Below are 16,088 nucleotides of genomic sequence, written 5' to 3'. Positions count from 1 at the left end.
GACTCATCTTTGCAGCCCAAGTGTCAGGGACACTTGAATCCTAAGGCCAGTGTCTGATGCATAATATTCGTTTGTTTGATAAACGTTTGTCCATTGAATGAGTGCATGATGTGTATTTGCAGTGGGGTCCTGCAGGTGCGAGCAGGACACCCATCTTACCTGGGCTAGTGTGTCTCAGCATTCCAGGAGTGCTCTGAGTCACTGAGGCAAGGCAAATGTGTTCTTTTGGAAGTGATTAATGTTAACTGTGTGTTCGTCCCACAGCTTGATTAATGCCAGTGTTTGGGAAAACAAACATTCCTACCCCCGCACAGTCCCATTTCTGTGCAGCAGCTGGAAGTCTCATTAAACAACCACAAACTTGTTTCTTTATGGGGAAGGACGTTTACTTGTTAGATTTGAAATTAAATATTTGAGGAAATTATCTATACACTTTATGTTCTAAATTCTCTCCTCCAAAGGCCCAAGAAGTGGATCCCCAGGCTGTTTCCTGGGCCAAGAAGCCAAAGATTAGAAGGTTCCAGTTTAATTTCCATTGGTTTGTGTGTCATTGATTGGCCTTCCTTCCTTCAGAAAATTTTAATTTGGTGCTGCCTAGGGACCAAATACTAAGGGACAAAGCTCTGAACATTCCAAGTTGGGTCCTGCCCTCACGAATTTATAATCTAGTGGGAGGAGAATTTAAAAATTCTAAAATTAGTGTGCATGAGCATTGTGGCTATAAGAGTGACTACAGGAGGAACTCGATTGATCAGGAGGCTTAGAGAAGGCCTCCCTGAGAGAAGCCATAGACTGCGTATAGGTTCTTAGGGAGCTGTTTTCCCTGAGATCACTTCTATAGAGTATCCAGCATTTGAGGAATGGTGTCTGTTATCGATTGATTGTGTCCCCCCAAACTCGTATGTTGAAGTTCTAACTCTTGGTACCTCAGAATGTGACTGTATTTGGAGATAGGATCTTTAAAGAGGTAATTAAATTCAAACAAGGTCATTAAGGTGGGCCCTAATCCAGTATGAGGAAAAACAAGAGGAAATTTGGACATAGACAGACACAGAGGGAAGACCATGTGAAGACACAGGGAGAAGACAGCCAGCTACAAGCCAAAGAGAGAGGTCTTAGGAGAAACCAACCCTGATAATACCTTGATCTTGGATTCCAAGCCTCCAGAATTGTGAAGAGATAACTTTCTGTTGTTTTAGCTACTCAGCCTGTTGGTACTTTTTTGCTATGGTGGCCCTAGCAGGTTAATACAGTGTCTATTTGTTAGGCTACCTGCACAGGGATCCTCTAGGTCTTTCGGGCTGCTTTGAGCAGTTAGTTAGCTGTCTGAGCAACAGAAGATTGTACACACAACAGTAAAGTTCAGTCGGGGCTAGCTTCACGGTGACTAGTGTAGTCTCACAGGGCCATACTCAGAAGAGGTCTGCCATCTTGAAATTCTTAATGGTTTTATCTTCGAATTGGTACCTCGTAAGCAAAGTCTGATAGGATGATGCAGCAAGTGCTGTGGGCCTGGAGCCTCTGCTCTTACAGGTGACTCTTGCCACTTCCCTGCCTTCCTAGGATGGGTTCTTGGCCACTTTCTTGCCCCTTTGTACCCAGTCCCTCCTGGCCTCCCGCTTTGCACCCTGACACCACTTGCACTGCGGCCCTGCCAAGGCGGTGACTAGGTGGCGCCTGGGCGAGGGTGGAGGCCTGTGTGCCCTGTGCCCCCCAGCGGGAGCCTGGGCACGCACCCGGAGGTTCAGGTTGGAGCGTGCACCCCGCGGTGTCTTGAGGTGAGGCGACAGCAGTCCTCCCCATCCCAGGCTGGCATGCGGCAGGTGGCCAGGAAGGGGACTGCTCATCCCCCTCGCGTTCAGGTACTGAACATGTCCCGGGGTGGTGTTGGCAGTTCCTTGGTGGTCGCCCATCTGCTGTGGCTTCGGGTGGTGGGCCGTGGGAAGGAAAGACTGAGGTCCCTGCCCCTGGCCAGGGTCCTGTGTTTTCATTTTTTTTTTTTTTTTTAATTTTATAGCTACTTTATTTATTTATTTATTTATTTATTTATTTATTTTTGGCTGTGTTGGGTCTTCGTTTCTGTGCAAGGGCTTTCTCCAGTTGTGGCAAGCGGGGGCCACTCTTCATCGCGGTGCGCGGGCCTCTCACTATCGCGGCCTCTCCCATTGCGGAGCACAGGCTCCAGACGCGCAGGCTCAGTAGTTGTGGCTCACGGGCCCAGCTGCTCCGTGGCATGTGGGATCTTCCCAGACCAGGGCTCGAACCCGTGTCCCCTGCATTAGCAGGCAGATTCTCAACCACTGCGCCACCAGGGAAGCCCCCTGTGTTTTCATTTTGCGATGCACTCTGCAAATCATGTGGCTGGCCCTGGGTTTAAAATTGCTTTGCTTGCCAAAGATTAAAGTGAATCTGACACATATTTTTTTCCCCCCACTTTATTTTTTATTGAGATACAACTGACATATAACATTTAGTTTCAGGTGTAGAACATAATGATCTGACGTTTGTATATACTGCAAAATGATCGCCCCTAGAAAAATGGTACAGAGGAACCTATCTGCAAAGCAGAAATAAAGTGAATCTGACACATATTAATGGAGATTACTTATAATTAGCCAGAGGTAGAAAGCAATCATTATGCGTCATTATTTTTAGTTTTGCTCACATACAGGCAAACGAGTTTTACATGTTTCTCCTTTCACAGTAGAACTGAGAGAGGAATGGCCTGGAAATTGGGAGAACCATGTCTGTGCCACCTCTGTCGTTCTGTAACTTAGATAAGTTACAGGACCCCAGCTTCCGTTCACTTATCAGTAAGATGAAGGGGTTGTGGAAGATCTTAGCAGATTCTTTTAACTCTCATATGTTATGAGTATATTGCTGTTTCTATCCTGCGGTATCTAGAAACAAAGCATCGTTGACATTCTTCATTCATACCAGTGTGGTTTAACATGACACGAGGGTTTGTACACACTGGCGTCTCCCACTTAAACAGCAAAGATCTTTTTGCCCATATATATATTTATATATTTTATTGAAGTATAGTTGATTTACAATGTTGTATTTATTTCTGCTGTACAGCAAAATGATTCAGTTATACATGCATACATCCTTTTTTATATTCTATTCCATTATGGTTTGTCACAGGATATTTAATATAGTTCCCTGTGCTATACAGTAGGACCTTGTTTATCCATTCTGTATGTAATAGTTTGCATCTGCTGACCCCAAACTCCCAATATTTCCCTCCCCCCACCCCCCTTGTCAACCACAAGTTTGTTCTCTATGTCTGTGACTCTGTTTCTGTTTCATAGATAGGTTCACTTGTGTCATATTTTAGATTTCACATATAAGTGATATCATTGGTATTTTTCTTTGTCTTTCTGACTTACTTCACTTACTATGACAATCTCTAGGTTGTTGCTGCAAATGGCATTATTTCATTCTTTTTTTATGACTGAGTAATATTCCATTGTATATATGTACCACATCTTCTTTATCCATTCACCTGTCTATGGACATTTAGCTTGTTTCCATGTCTTGGCTACTGTAAACAGTGCTTCTATGAACATAGGGGTGAATGTATCTTTTTGAATTACAGTTTTCCTCGGTTATATGCCCGGGAGTGGGATTGCTGGATTATATGGTAGTTCTGTTTTTAGTTTTTTGAGGAACCTCCATATTGTTTTCCATAGTGGCTGCACCAACTTACATTCCCACCAACAGTGTAGGAGGGTCCCCTTTTCTCCACACCCTCTCCAGCGTTTGTTATTTGTAGACTTTTTAACGATGGCCATTCTGACCAGTGTGAGGTGGCACCTCGCTGTAGTTTTGATTTGCATTTCTCTAATAAGTAGCGATGTTGAGCATCTTCAAACTTTGAAGGTCTTGACCCATCTCTTAGGTATCCCTAGGGCCTGGCTCCCAAGTGCTCTCTCCTTGCGAGCCTTCTGCCCCTTTACACCCTTGCCCCATCCCAAACTGCCACACCTGGAACAGAAGCACAGGCTTCACTCTTCCCTCCCTTCACCCTTCCCCTGACCCAGGAGAGCCAGCCAGGACCAGCATTTTGGAGGCCTTAAGCTGGGGCCACAGAACTTCAGGGTCCTGAGTTAGTGGATGTTTCTGGTCCATCCTCATGAGTCAGTGTATCAAAGGGAATGAGGGGCAGTCCAGAACCGAGTCTGGACCCGAGATCTAATACCTGGGAGAGGAGAGAGGTGAGGGCATGAATGGTAGCAAGATTAGAGGGTCTACTTACCCAGGCATGGCTCTAGCATGCGTGTGCGTGCACACACACACGTACACATGCGTGCACACACACATTTCTCTTGAAATGTGGTGCTTAGTTAAAAAGCACCATATATATTTAAGTGATGTCAAGTACAGTGGGCCTGTTATTCTAAGTTCAGAACCTTATGTTTTAGCTACATTCAGCCTGAGTGGTGTGTGTGTGTGTTGTGTGTAGATGTGTTTAAACACACCCATCACACACTTTTGGCCCCAGGAGGCAAAGACAGCTTGCTCAGCTGTGATGACTCAGGGCTTTATGGACGTTCTTTCCATTCTCGTTAAATATTCCACGCTGAAAGCCCAACGTATTCTCTCGTCAACAGAGGAGTTCTTTGTTTAATTTAACTGAGGAGGGAGAGTCCAAGCCCCTCTGAAAAAAAGGCTTCCCTTGCTGAGAAATCACGCGAGGAATAGTGCCAGTGTCAACTCTGCCAGCAGCACCCAGCATGGCGGCCGCATCTCCCCAGGGATTGCAGCTGCTGAAGTGCACAGAAAGGGACAGAAGGATCAAGGTCCATGAGGCCACTTCCTCCCCACTCCACCCTCAGGAAACATTTAGTCACGAGTCAGCCCCTCTCGTCAGCTGCTCTGGAACCCCAAACCTTAGCCCTTTGGTGCTTTCTCCCAACGGGGCCAGCGAGCACTGAGACATTGAGGACTGTCCTTCCTCAGCCGGTTCAGCGCCCTGATGCGAAGCCTGCCCTGCAGTGACTCCCGTGGTGCCCACGTTGATGTGCAGAAGACAGACAGATGTCAATGCATGTCTGCTACGAAGATCGGTTGATACAATATCTGCAGTTATGAAGCCTCCCTAACCAAGGGACAGGGCTGACCTCGGACGTGAACAACGAGGGCCAGAAGCTTTTTTCTCATTAGCTCTATCAGGCTTCAGATCTCTCTTGGCCTCATTTCTCCTAGGAATACATAGGAGATGTGCCAGATTGAGAGAATCAAAGGCACTTTTAATCTGCACACCTTCTACTTCTGGGGAACAGCTTCAATCAAAAGTGGGCGATTAGTGTTGGGGAGAAGGGAAGCAAAAGCTCACTGATCAGAGCTTTAGGCCTGAGAAGCAAAAGATCAAAGCACAGTCCCCAGGGACTGAGTAGTGGTTTGTCCTGCTCATGTTTCTGGCTCCAGGAGTGACATGAGTCTGGTAAGAGTGCGGGTCGTGGCCTTCCAAGGGGAGAGGTCAGTGTCAAAACGCAATGGCTCCGTCTCACACACCTTCCACTAGCACCATATTGGCATGGATTCTCTGGGATCTTTCTCTGAGTTTCAAGGGACTTCTTTAGGATTCCGTTTTTTGTTGACCATGTCTGTGTCCACATTAGCCTGGGGTCAAGGTGAAGCCTCAGCAGTTGAACTAGGCAAGTTTGCATTTCCACAGGCTGACCGACCTTTGGTCAGTGGCTATTTTCCTATTCCTGTTGCATCCTGTTTCTATTTTCTCATCTGTAAACTGTGGATAATGCACATTTCATACTGAGGTGGGGTAGGGTGGGGTCAGTGGGAGCTACAGGCTCGCAGTTCCTAAGCTGCAATTCCAAATTCCAGAGACTGCTGAAAACCAAAAGTCTCTCAGTGAATATTCAGTAAACTTACTCTGTGGCAAAATGTTACCTGAATTGATATGAGGCTGTATGATTTTCATTTATCCTAGTTAGTGAGACTAGTTGTGCGTTTTGTTGCAGACGTACCAATGTGTTTGATTTCGGGGTACCACCATAGACCCTGCTAGGGATGTTCAGTAATACAGAGAAAATGATCCAAATTGTTTTTTAATAAAATTGTGGCAAAATACACAAAACATTAAATCTAACATCTTAACAATTTTTAAGCATGCGGTTCAGTAATGTTATGTACATCATATGATTGTGCAACCAATTTCTAGAACTCTTTTCATCTTGCAAAACTGAAACTCTATCCCCATTAAACAACGGCTCCCTATTTCCTCTACCCCCAGCCCCTGTCAACCACCCTTCTACTTTCCGGATTACTTTTATAATTGCAAAAATCCTGAGTTCCAACACACATCTGGCCCCGAAAGTTTTGGATAAGGGATTGTGGACCTTAATTAAGGACGGGGAATGTCACCACCTGTGAGACAGTCATGCTGGAGAACCCAGTTCCTCTGATCTTACAGGGGTCTTCTTATTACATCAGTCTGCTTCCCATATTGGGTGCCCATTTGTAAAAAACTGCAAAGCACGGAGAACAAGTGCCACCAGATTGTGACTAGTAGCCAAGAGAGTGTGGGTACTGGAATGCAGTACTTAATGCACTCTCCCTTTTCTCCCCCTTGTCATTCCCTTAATCTGACTCTTTCTGGGGAAGTCGAGGGGCATGCATTGGCAGTTGGTGGTGGCATCAGCTTTTTAGCTCCATGCCATGGAACAGGATACAGTATGCTTTCACAGTGAGAAAGCATTCAAACCTGCACAGAGACTGAACTTGTGGGGAAGATGCCGACCGCCCATTGAGACCTCAATGGAGGACTTTAAAGCTGGATTTCTCCATTTTGCAGAACTCTCCAGGCATGTCAGGAAAAGCGGTACCACTTACTTTGTTATTCCCCAGCAGAGCTCAGCACAGGGACCTGTTCTGAGTCATGTTCTCTCTAATTGGAATGAGTTCAGAAATTGTTCACACGTCTCTGATCATGTGGGAGTGAAGGGCTCCTCAAGGTTATCATTGGAAAACCCATCAGTAGCCGAGCATCGTTATTGGAATGTCTTCTCTGCACCACCCATTTCGTGAACTTCCAGGGGTGGGTGGGTAATGGAGAAGTGCTTCTCTGCAGGGGGCTTATGCTTTCTTTCCCTGTTGATAATCTCCAGGGACAAAAGTGGGTGCTTGAAAAATTGGAAGCCCATGGACACGAAAATTCAGAACATGGATAACTCCTGACAAATATGGAAAAACCTTAGTACCAGATCTTCCACTTTGGGGTTATCTAAAATATGCAAAGAGTGATATGCTTTCAAAGCAGATTACATTAATTTGGGTGTCTTTATTATCATCATTACTGTTTTTAAAAAGCTGTAAGAAATCCTCTATTCCCCCCAAAAAACAACACTAAATACAGAACTTTTCGTGTTATATAGCCCCAGAAAAATCAAACAAATTGTCAGATTCCAAACATCAACATGGAACATTCCCAGTCCACAGTGACCAGGGTGCCCCTGAGCGCCAGAGGCCTGGGGTCAGCTCCGGAACAGGTTTCCTGTCCTCAGTGGCATTGCTACCCCATCACTGCCTCTGTGTGGCCTGCGCTGGACACCACCTGGCCTCTCAGCCACTGGAAGCTAAGGTTCCCTTTCCTGACGAGGCCATTAGTCTGCGGGGACCTTAAGAAGAAGAAAACAGGTGTAGGGTGGGGCACGGAGGGGCCAAGACCAGGAATTAGTCTAGAGTCTAGACCACAGGTCAAATTTGGCCTGAAAGCTAAGAATAGATTTTACATTTTTAAATGGTTACATTTAAAATGGTTGCATGAGTACTCATGTAATATCCTTGATTTTGCCCCTTGATCTTCAAAGCCTAAAGCATTTATTCACTGGCTCTTTCATAAAAAAATTTGCTGGCTCCTCGTCGAGGCCGTTAGTTCTCAAAGAGTGGTTCCTGGGTCAGCAGCGTCACCTTGGAGCTTGTTGGAAATTCACATCCTCAGGCCTCACCCCAGATTTACTGAATCAGAAACTCTGAGGGTCGGGCCCAGCATCTGTGTTCTAACTGGCCCTCTGGACGGTTCTGCTGCAGGCTAAAGTTCTAAGAACCACTGATGGAGACGGCTAGTGCTGTCCTTCATGAGTTCACTGATTTACTCCTTAAAAAAAGAGGACCTGGGGCAAATTATTTAACCTCGGTGTGCCTGGGTTTCTTTATCAGGAAGTGTTTTTGTAAGGATTAAAAGAGCTAAGCATGTTCAACATATTAAAGTAAATGCTCAATGCATAGTAGTGGTTCTTTCACATTTATTGTTACTAAAAAATTTTTATTAGATCTGAGGTCAGCTAAAAATCAAGAGAACTTACCAGAGACCTGAGATTTTATTAGAACTCATCAAGGTACCTTGCAGCAAGGTATGCCCTGGAGGAATTCGGATACTGGTCTAGAAATCGGGTGCTGAGGGCCGCAGACCCCATCGGGGTGGCCCACGGGTCCTCCTCCAGCCAGGCTCTGGGATGTGTCTCCAGCCCTGACCGGACACCCCAACTGCTCTTTCTTCCAAGGAAGTGCCCTTCCAGCCCTCTTCCCCCGCTGTGGCACCAGCACCCTTCCTGTCAGGCCTCTGGGGGGTTTCATTCTTTGGAGCAGGGTCCCACTTCCTCACCCGCCTTGGACGTAAGCACACATACTTTGTCGTCATGAATCACTATCAGGAAATTGGGCTCATAAAAATCACTCTAGGGATAGGTGGTTGTAGGGAATTTTCAAAGCTCTATATGTTTTAGCACGGTGAATTGAATATGTGCTACATGTTAGCTGCTGTCGTTGTAATTTTTAAAGTTTGTGATTGCTATTCAAAAACATGGTGACTAAGTGTCAAGCTGGTTAAAGTCAAGAGAAGCGGAAAGTTCTCTTGGTCAGCTGAGGTTCCTGGCTCATGCTGCTGCTCCCTCGGGCTTTGGGCCTCCGTCCTTGGCTGTGTTTCCTGAGGGCTGGCTTTGCAAGGCTGTGTCCCCCCCTCTGACCCGGGAGCACTTGGAGCATCTCAGGCAGCACCTGAGGGTGGGTCCCTCTTTGCCTGTGGAGGCAGCTTTCCTCCAGGGTGGCAGAGTGATGACTACTTCACTCGAGAGACAGGGGTGCTGATCTCCGGTTACCAGGAGGAGAGGCAGGGAACACATCCCTTGGTTATAGAGTGGAGGAGAGAAAGGAGGAAACTGGGGCCTCTCTACCGTCTCTGACGACTTGACCCCTGCTCAGGGGCTGTGTCCCTCCCTGACTGCTCAAGCCATCTTCGGAGGAATCTTGACGCTAAGAGCTGAGTGTGTGTGTGTGTGTGTGTGTGTGTGTGTGTGTGTGTGTGTGTGTGTGTGTGTGTGTGTGTGTGTGTGTGTGTGTGTGTGTGTGTGTGTGTATGTGTGTTGATGGTGGTGGGAGAGTCTGGGTTTTGACATCACATGGATATGGGTGTGAAATCTTGACTCTGAGCTGCTCTGTCATCTCGGGCAAATTTCTGAAGCTCTCTGAGCCTCATTGTCTTCATCTGTAAAATGCACATGGTCCTCGCTTGGCTCAGTGTCTGCATGAGTTGGAGAGGATGAAGGGCTCAGTGAGTGCTGGCCTCTGTTACGGGGGCTGGTAGCAGCTGTGTCTCACTGACGCATCTCCTTGACGACGTGTGGAAAGATGGTTTATGAAATGGCATTGACGATGATTCTCAGGAAACTCCAGCTAACATGGGTTCTTTTGGCCAACCACAAAGCCAGCTGGGCTTGCACAAAGCATGGCCCTGTAGGCATGCATTTGGAATGTAAGGACACAGGGTGCCATAGCCACTTTCACTGGCTGAGTCTAATTCATCCAAAGCCGGTGGTCAGTTCCCCTCAGAGTAGCTAGTGATGAGTGTTTTAAGTACCTCCTAGGGGCCAGGAGCCATACTAACCACTTGAGGGTATCTCTTACTTAAGACTCATAGCTGTCTTATGAGTAGGCACTCTTATCATCCCCATTTCACAGACAAGAAAACTGAGGCTTGGAGAGGTTAAGTGACTTACCCAAGTTCACGTTGTTAAAGGTGTCAAGGGTCTGTGTGACTAAAGAACTTGTTCTGGCCCACCACGCTCCAGGATTCTTTTCTATGATTAGGTTGCTTGAAAAAAATTTCATGTGACAGTTTTAATCAAATAGAATTTAAAATTTCCCAATTAAAAGAAATAATAGGGACTTCCCTAGTGGCGCAGTGGTTAAGAATCTGCCTGCCAATGCAGGGGACACAGGTTCGAGCCCTGGTCTGGGAAGATCCCACATGCCGCAGAGCAACTAAGCCCATGTGTCACAACTACTGAGCCTGCACTCTAGGGCCCGCGAGCCACAACTACTGAGCCCATGTGCCACAACTACTGAAGCCCGCGCATCTAGAGCCTGTGTTCCACAACAAGAGAAGCCACCACAACGAGAAGCCCACGCACCGCAACGAAGAGTAGCCCCCACTCGCCACAAGTAGAGAAAGCCCGTGCCCAGCAACGAAGACCCAATGCAGCCAAAAAATAAATAAATATATTAAAAAAAGAAATAATAAATATAAATTATTTTCCACTAGGAAAACATAGAATAATAAAATGAGGAAAATAAAAATTACTCATAATCACACAACCAAAAATAACCACTATTTGTGGATATTTTACTTATTTTTGATATGTCATGACATATATGACATGACAATATAATTTAATATTGGATAAAAATATAATATGCTATAATAGATAACGAAACACACAATTGGGATGTGCAAAATCTTTTCATGTAGGTTATACAGGAAAATTATTCCAAAGCAATTTTAAGGATTGATTAAAACTCCTCTGTTGGATAAGTCAAATTTTATTTAACCATTTTCTAATTTGGACATTTAGATTTTTTTCCAAATTTTGTTATAATAAAATTCTGTATGATTATTATTCTTGTGTTGTAAATTTTGCCACCATTTAAAAATACTCCTTAGATTAGATTCCTATAGATGAATTACTGGACGTATTTTCAAGTATTCTCAAAAAGGCAATGTATATTCCTAAAGCAACATATAAGTATCTACTTATATTCTTACCTGCATTGAGTAATGTATCTTTAATCTTCTCTAATTTTATGTGCAAAATATGTTATCTCATGAGTGCTCTAGTTATTGTTTCTTTGAATATAAGTATGCACATTTGTAATCTAAGCTTTTGAGTCATTTAAAATTCTTCCTTAAGAATCATCTCTCCATATTCGTTTGTCATTTTTCCATTGGATCATTAACATTTTTCTTAATAATTCACAAGAGAGCTTCCTATATAAATATACAATACCTTTGTCATTTGTGAAAAATACTTTTTCTGCTTTTTAAATTTTTAATATTTTTTGATACCTAGATATTTTAGAATTTTGCTTAGATATTTTTCTTTGTAATTTTTTCCATTCCTTTTATGCTTACAAAATTCTTTCCCACCTTAGTATCAGATAAGTATTCACCTATTCTTTTCCTGGTACCTTCTTCATGGCTTATAATTGGATTTTGAATGAGAAGAGAGATGATGGGTATATGGCACATTCATTGCTGCTTCTGGCTCCTGGTGTCTGGCCAGACATTACTAATCTATCACAGCATCCTATCCTGCTCAGCCTGGATGCAGCCCTAGAATATTTCTCAGGGCAGCTGCAGCTCTAGCCATAAGCAGCCAGTCAGAGTTGGACCATGAGATTATACCTTTTCGCCATCTCTACTGAAGAACAAATTCTCTGATGTTGACAATGGATGAATAGATTTAAAATCCTTAGTATCCTATAAATCTTGTATATTTGTGGAATAATGTATAGTCTTGCTCATAATAACACACAGTCTAATAATGTGCAATCTTAACATTTCTTGGTCAGGGTCACAAGCCATCTGCATATTTCTGGCATCTTTCTGCTGGACAGCCTCTGCTAGGACAGAGCATCTTATTCCTATCACTCGTGCTGCCTTTCCAACTGGCCTCAATTCTGGATCTGTCAGTGTGGTCCTCAAGAAGGTGTTTGCTCCTTTCTGCTTTCTCTGATGTCTTAGGACTTGATCTCTCATCTTAGTGGACACCGCTGGCCCCTCTTTTGGGGCTGGATACCATGACCTGCCCTCTCCTGGCCGTCTTGCCTCATTATCACTCATACCTTTTCAAGGCATTAGCTAAGGGCCATATCTGAGTACATCTGAATGAAGCTTGGGATTGGATGAAAAGGCAGCAGGAGCTTCTGTATGTATGCCTGTTGTCTTCAGTACTCACTGTACTGTAGAGAAAAAAAAGAAAACCAGCAGAGGGGAAACTGGTGTTTGTTAATTCATAATAACGATGATTAAAAATAAATTGCCATTGATTGTATGCATGACATTGAGTTAAATCCTGTACAAATATCATATATTTAATTATCACAATAACATTCTGAGGCCATTTTAAATATCCCTATTTATAGATGAGGAAACCAAGGCAGGTCAGAGATCTTCCAATTAGTAAGTGTGAAGCTGGGATCTGTATCCAGGTCAGTCTGACTCCTAAGCTATTAACCATTGCTGAAGGGCGTCAGGAAAATAATTAGATTATCCTAAATGAGCAAAGTTAGAGGATTATGTAGAGTTGCCTTTCATGGCCACAGTTAGGAATGTGTTAAAATATATCAGTGAGGTTAATGATATCATACCACTATGGAAAACACTATATGAAGTAAGGGCTCCCAGTGAAACAATCTCTGCTGTGTAATTAGGTGGAAGAGGGACCGTTCTGTTTTTGACACTTGCTTCCTGTAGATCAGTGGTGGGAACCAGTCTTTGGAAGACTGCTGATTGATTTTAGTATATTTTCCTCTTATTAAAAAATAACAAAATTACAGATTTTTTAAAAAAAAATTATTTGTACTTTTTTTTTTTTTTTTTAGTTTATTTATTATTTATTTATTATTTTATTTTTGGCTGTGTTGGGTCTTCGTTTCTGTGTGAGGGCTTTCTCTAGTTGCGGCAAGCGGGGGCCACTCTTCATCACGATGCGCGGGCCTCTCACTATGGCGGCCTCTCTTGTTGCGGAGCACAGGCTCCAGACGCGCAGGCTCAGTAGTTGTGGCTCACGTGCCTAGTTGCTCCGTGGCATGTGGGATCTTCCCAGACCAGGGCTCGAACCCGTGTCCCCTGCATTGGCAGGCAGATTCTCAACCACTGCGCCACCGGGAAGCCCAAAATTACAGATTTTTATCCATTCCCTTAGAGATTAAGATAATGAATCAAAATTCTATGTGAAAAATAAAGACAGGCGTTTAAACTATATTTTAACCATATATAGGGATAAGTACAAGAGCAGGAGGAGACATAGGGTAGGAAAGATTCTGTGATCCTTCCCACCTTTCACTTTTCTGTCCATCTACCCTTCCAAAGAGGATTAACTCTTAACACACACACACACACACACACATGCACACGCACATGCACACACACACACACACCACACACACACCCCATCGGACTTTGATAGCATAATGATGCCATCTTGTGGCCTTGTGCAATTTTGATACTTAAAGAATGTCACAGATATGCTGTTTTTGCAACTATTGGCATAAACTGTGTATAATCCTATTTCACACAGAAAGATTTACATTGATCCTATGCTAGAAGGGTCTCACTTCTAACCCTGGGTGGGTGGTGAAGGACATTGTTAAGAGCATCAGGGTGGGAGAAAGGAGTCTTCTATTCTGTGACCTTGCTTGTAGTTCCAGAATTGAACTTTTACCCATAGACACACCCTTAACTGTTATGTATTTAGAAAAGTTGGGTATGTAATAAGTACTTGTTGAAAAGCTACATATACTCTGTACCAATGGTTCAAAATACACACACATACAGTTTCCAACCCTCTTGCTCTACCACCTGAAACTGGGTGTTCTGGGTCTCACCACTGCTAGTATCTCTTCCTTTCATTTGGAAGGAAACTTTGGGAGACTCTGCCATGTGCTAGTAACAGGGTGTGCTTGACCTGCCAGTTGCCAAAATCCCAAATGTTCATTTGGGCGATGCTTCTCATTCTTCAGAATACTTTAGAGCATGATCCCACTGGATAACATATCTACCTATGCACTTCATGAGCTGGAAATTATTATCCCGTTAAGCTCTTTTTCTGATTGTGTAAGTTATGTCTGCATAGTATAACGTTTGGAAACTTCATACAAGTATAAAGAATATAAAATATCGGTGTACTCGTATCACATGGAGCTAATATTAACATTTCATATTTCATGTGCATCAGTTTTCCTATGCATACATACATATATACATGTATGGATACACATGTGTATGTCCATGTGTATATGCATACACACACACACACACACACACACGACATAGATATACGTGATGCATGTTACTTTGTAATGAGATACTTTATAAACTGAGAAGTTAAATGACCTGTCCAGCCGAACCTGATGTTCCTGGTTAGTCATCTGATTCTAGAAATTCTTTCTCTCCCATTGGCCCTCCCTCTGTTACACATAAGCTCTCCACAAGGCTGGGTGGCCTTTCCCAGCCTGGGGTGAAAACCGGTTTTGTGGAAGAGCCTGTGCTAGCCGGAGGCCTGAACCCCTGCTGGCAGGGATGCTGTCCTTCCCTCACTATGGGGAAGCGAGGCTTCAAGAGCAAATGGCCCCAGCAGAGAGGGTCCAGGGACGGGCTGATTGCACAGACCACATGCTGAGAGGATGTGAGGGCCACCAGGCAGAGGGCTTGTGAGTCTAGGGGTCACAACTCTGTGGAGGGAAAGGGGCACCGTTGGGAGGCGGGGGGCACTGAAAACTCGTTCTGTCTGCCTCACAGTCTGTGGCAGATCCGCCTCCACCCAGGGACCTGGAGGGAGCGTCCCACCCACCGCAGACAGCGCCCAGCGGGCAGGAGACTGGCTCCTTCCCAGGCCTTCCTCGTAGGGGCCTTTCTTAGGCGGTGCTTTGGCTCTACTCCTCCCCTCTCCCTTTCTTCTCCTTTAGCCTGTGAAGTTTTCAGCTGAAATGTATTATTTCAGTAAACATCGCAAGTAGAATAACTTCCTCCAGCCTTAAGGAATCTGGGCGGCAGACAAAGAATGGGGCCTCCTTCTGGGAGAGGAGGGTGGTCTCAGGCTGCCCGGGATCGGGGCGGGGGGGGGGGGGGGGCAGGATGTCCAAGACTCATTGAACTGCCACCTGAGCATTTCATGGACACGCCAGGACTCTGAGTCAATTTTTGTTAAATTCATTTTTTTTCTTTAGAAAATATGAGGAATTTCAGTCTCTGTGTTTTCGATCAGTCTGCACATGTGTATTGAGTGCCTGCATTCTAGATGCTGGGGGTGGATTGTGAACAGGCAGTGTGTCCTCAAGGAGCCCACGGTCTCATAGGAAGACTGATAAAGAAAGAGATAAATAATACAAATAAACAAAAAACAAATGCAAACCAATAAAAAGGAGAAATGGAATTAGCAACATAGGGCAGTAGAGGACAAAGGGGTGCTAGAATGCTCTGCAGCGCTCGTGGGCTGAGAATGGAATGGTAGGAGACATCCACTCACAATCCGGGGGCAAGATGAGCAGAGGCCTTGAGCACAGACAGCTGAGCTTATTTTAGGAATTGAAAGAAGGCTTGTGTGACCAGAGAGACATGATAAAGGGAATGAGCTTGGAGAGAGAGCCAGGAGCCCCCTTGAATAAGCCCTGAGCTATCCCTCATGTATCTATAATAATTGAAGGCCTTGGAAAGTTTGGAAAATGGAAATGCCCAAGAAACTGAGACCTCAGAACACAATCCGTAAAGCTAACGTTTGAATAATTCTCTCTTCATAGTAGAACTGCTCACAGTCAGAGAACTGCTCTTTCTCTAGAGAGGCAGCTGCAAAGCTGTGAGATGCCTCTAAAGAGAAAGAAAAGAGGCACGAACCTGAATGACCTGCTCTTGGGTCACTGAGAGTTTATTCAGAAATGCAGGGACACATACATGGATGTATCATCCCAGGCCAGACCTCCAGGCTGGACCTGACCTTGACCCAGACTTCCAAGACCAGGGCAGCCCTGATTCATGGTGCCCCAGCGGGTGAGGTGGAAACACCCCTTGA

General features: G+C 44.7%; 1 protein-coding gene across 3 annotated transcripts in view; it reads left to right on the top strand.

The window, feature by feature from the left end:
- The window catches only part of ADAMTS12 (ADAM metallopeptidase with thrombospondin type 1 motif 12), a 415,782-nt gene that overhangs the window by 165,355 nt on the left and 234,339 nt on the right, over positions 1–16,088 (top strand). Inside the window, exon 1 of one of the 3 annotated variants that reach the window (XM_036846886.1) lies at positions 4,025–5,072. The exons of the other annotated variants lie outside the window; for them this stretch is intronic. Within the exon in view, the coding sequence (XP_036702781.1) occupies positions 4,982–5,072 (91 nt within the window). The 5' untranslated portion in view covers positions 4,025–4,981. Of the gene's footprint in view, positions 1–4,024; positions 5,073–16,088 lie in introns of those variants that run through there. 3 annotated transcript variants of the gene reach the window in all.

Source organism: Balaenoptera musculus, chromosome 3 (genome assembly GCF_009873245.2).
Source record: "Balaenoptera musculus isolate JJ_BM4_2016_0621 chromosome 3, mBalMus1.pri.v3, whole genome shotgun sequence".
NCBI classification, from domain to species: domain Eukaryota; kingdom Metazoa; phylum Chordata; class Mammalia; order Artiodactyla; family Balaenopteridae; genus Balaenoptera; species Balaenoptera musculus.
The sequence above is the reverse complement of the archived record's forward strand: the minus strand, read 5'-3'. Positions and strand labels throughout refer to the sequence as shown.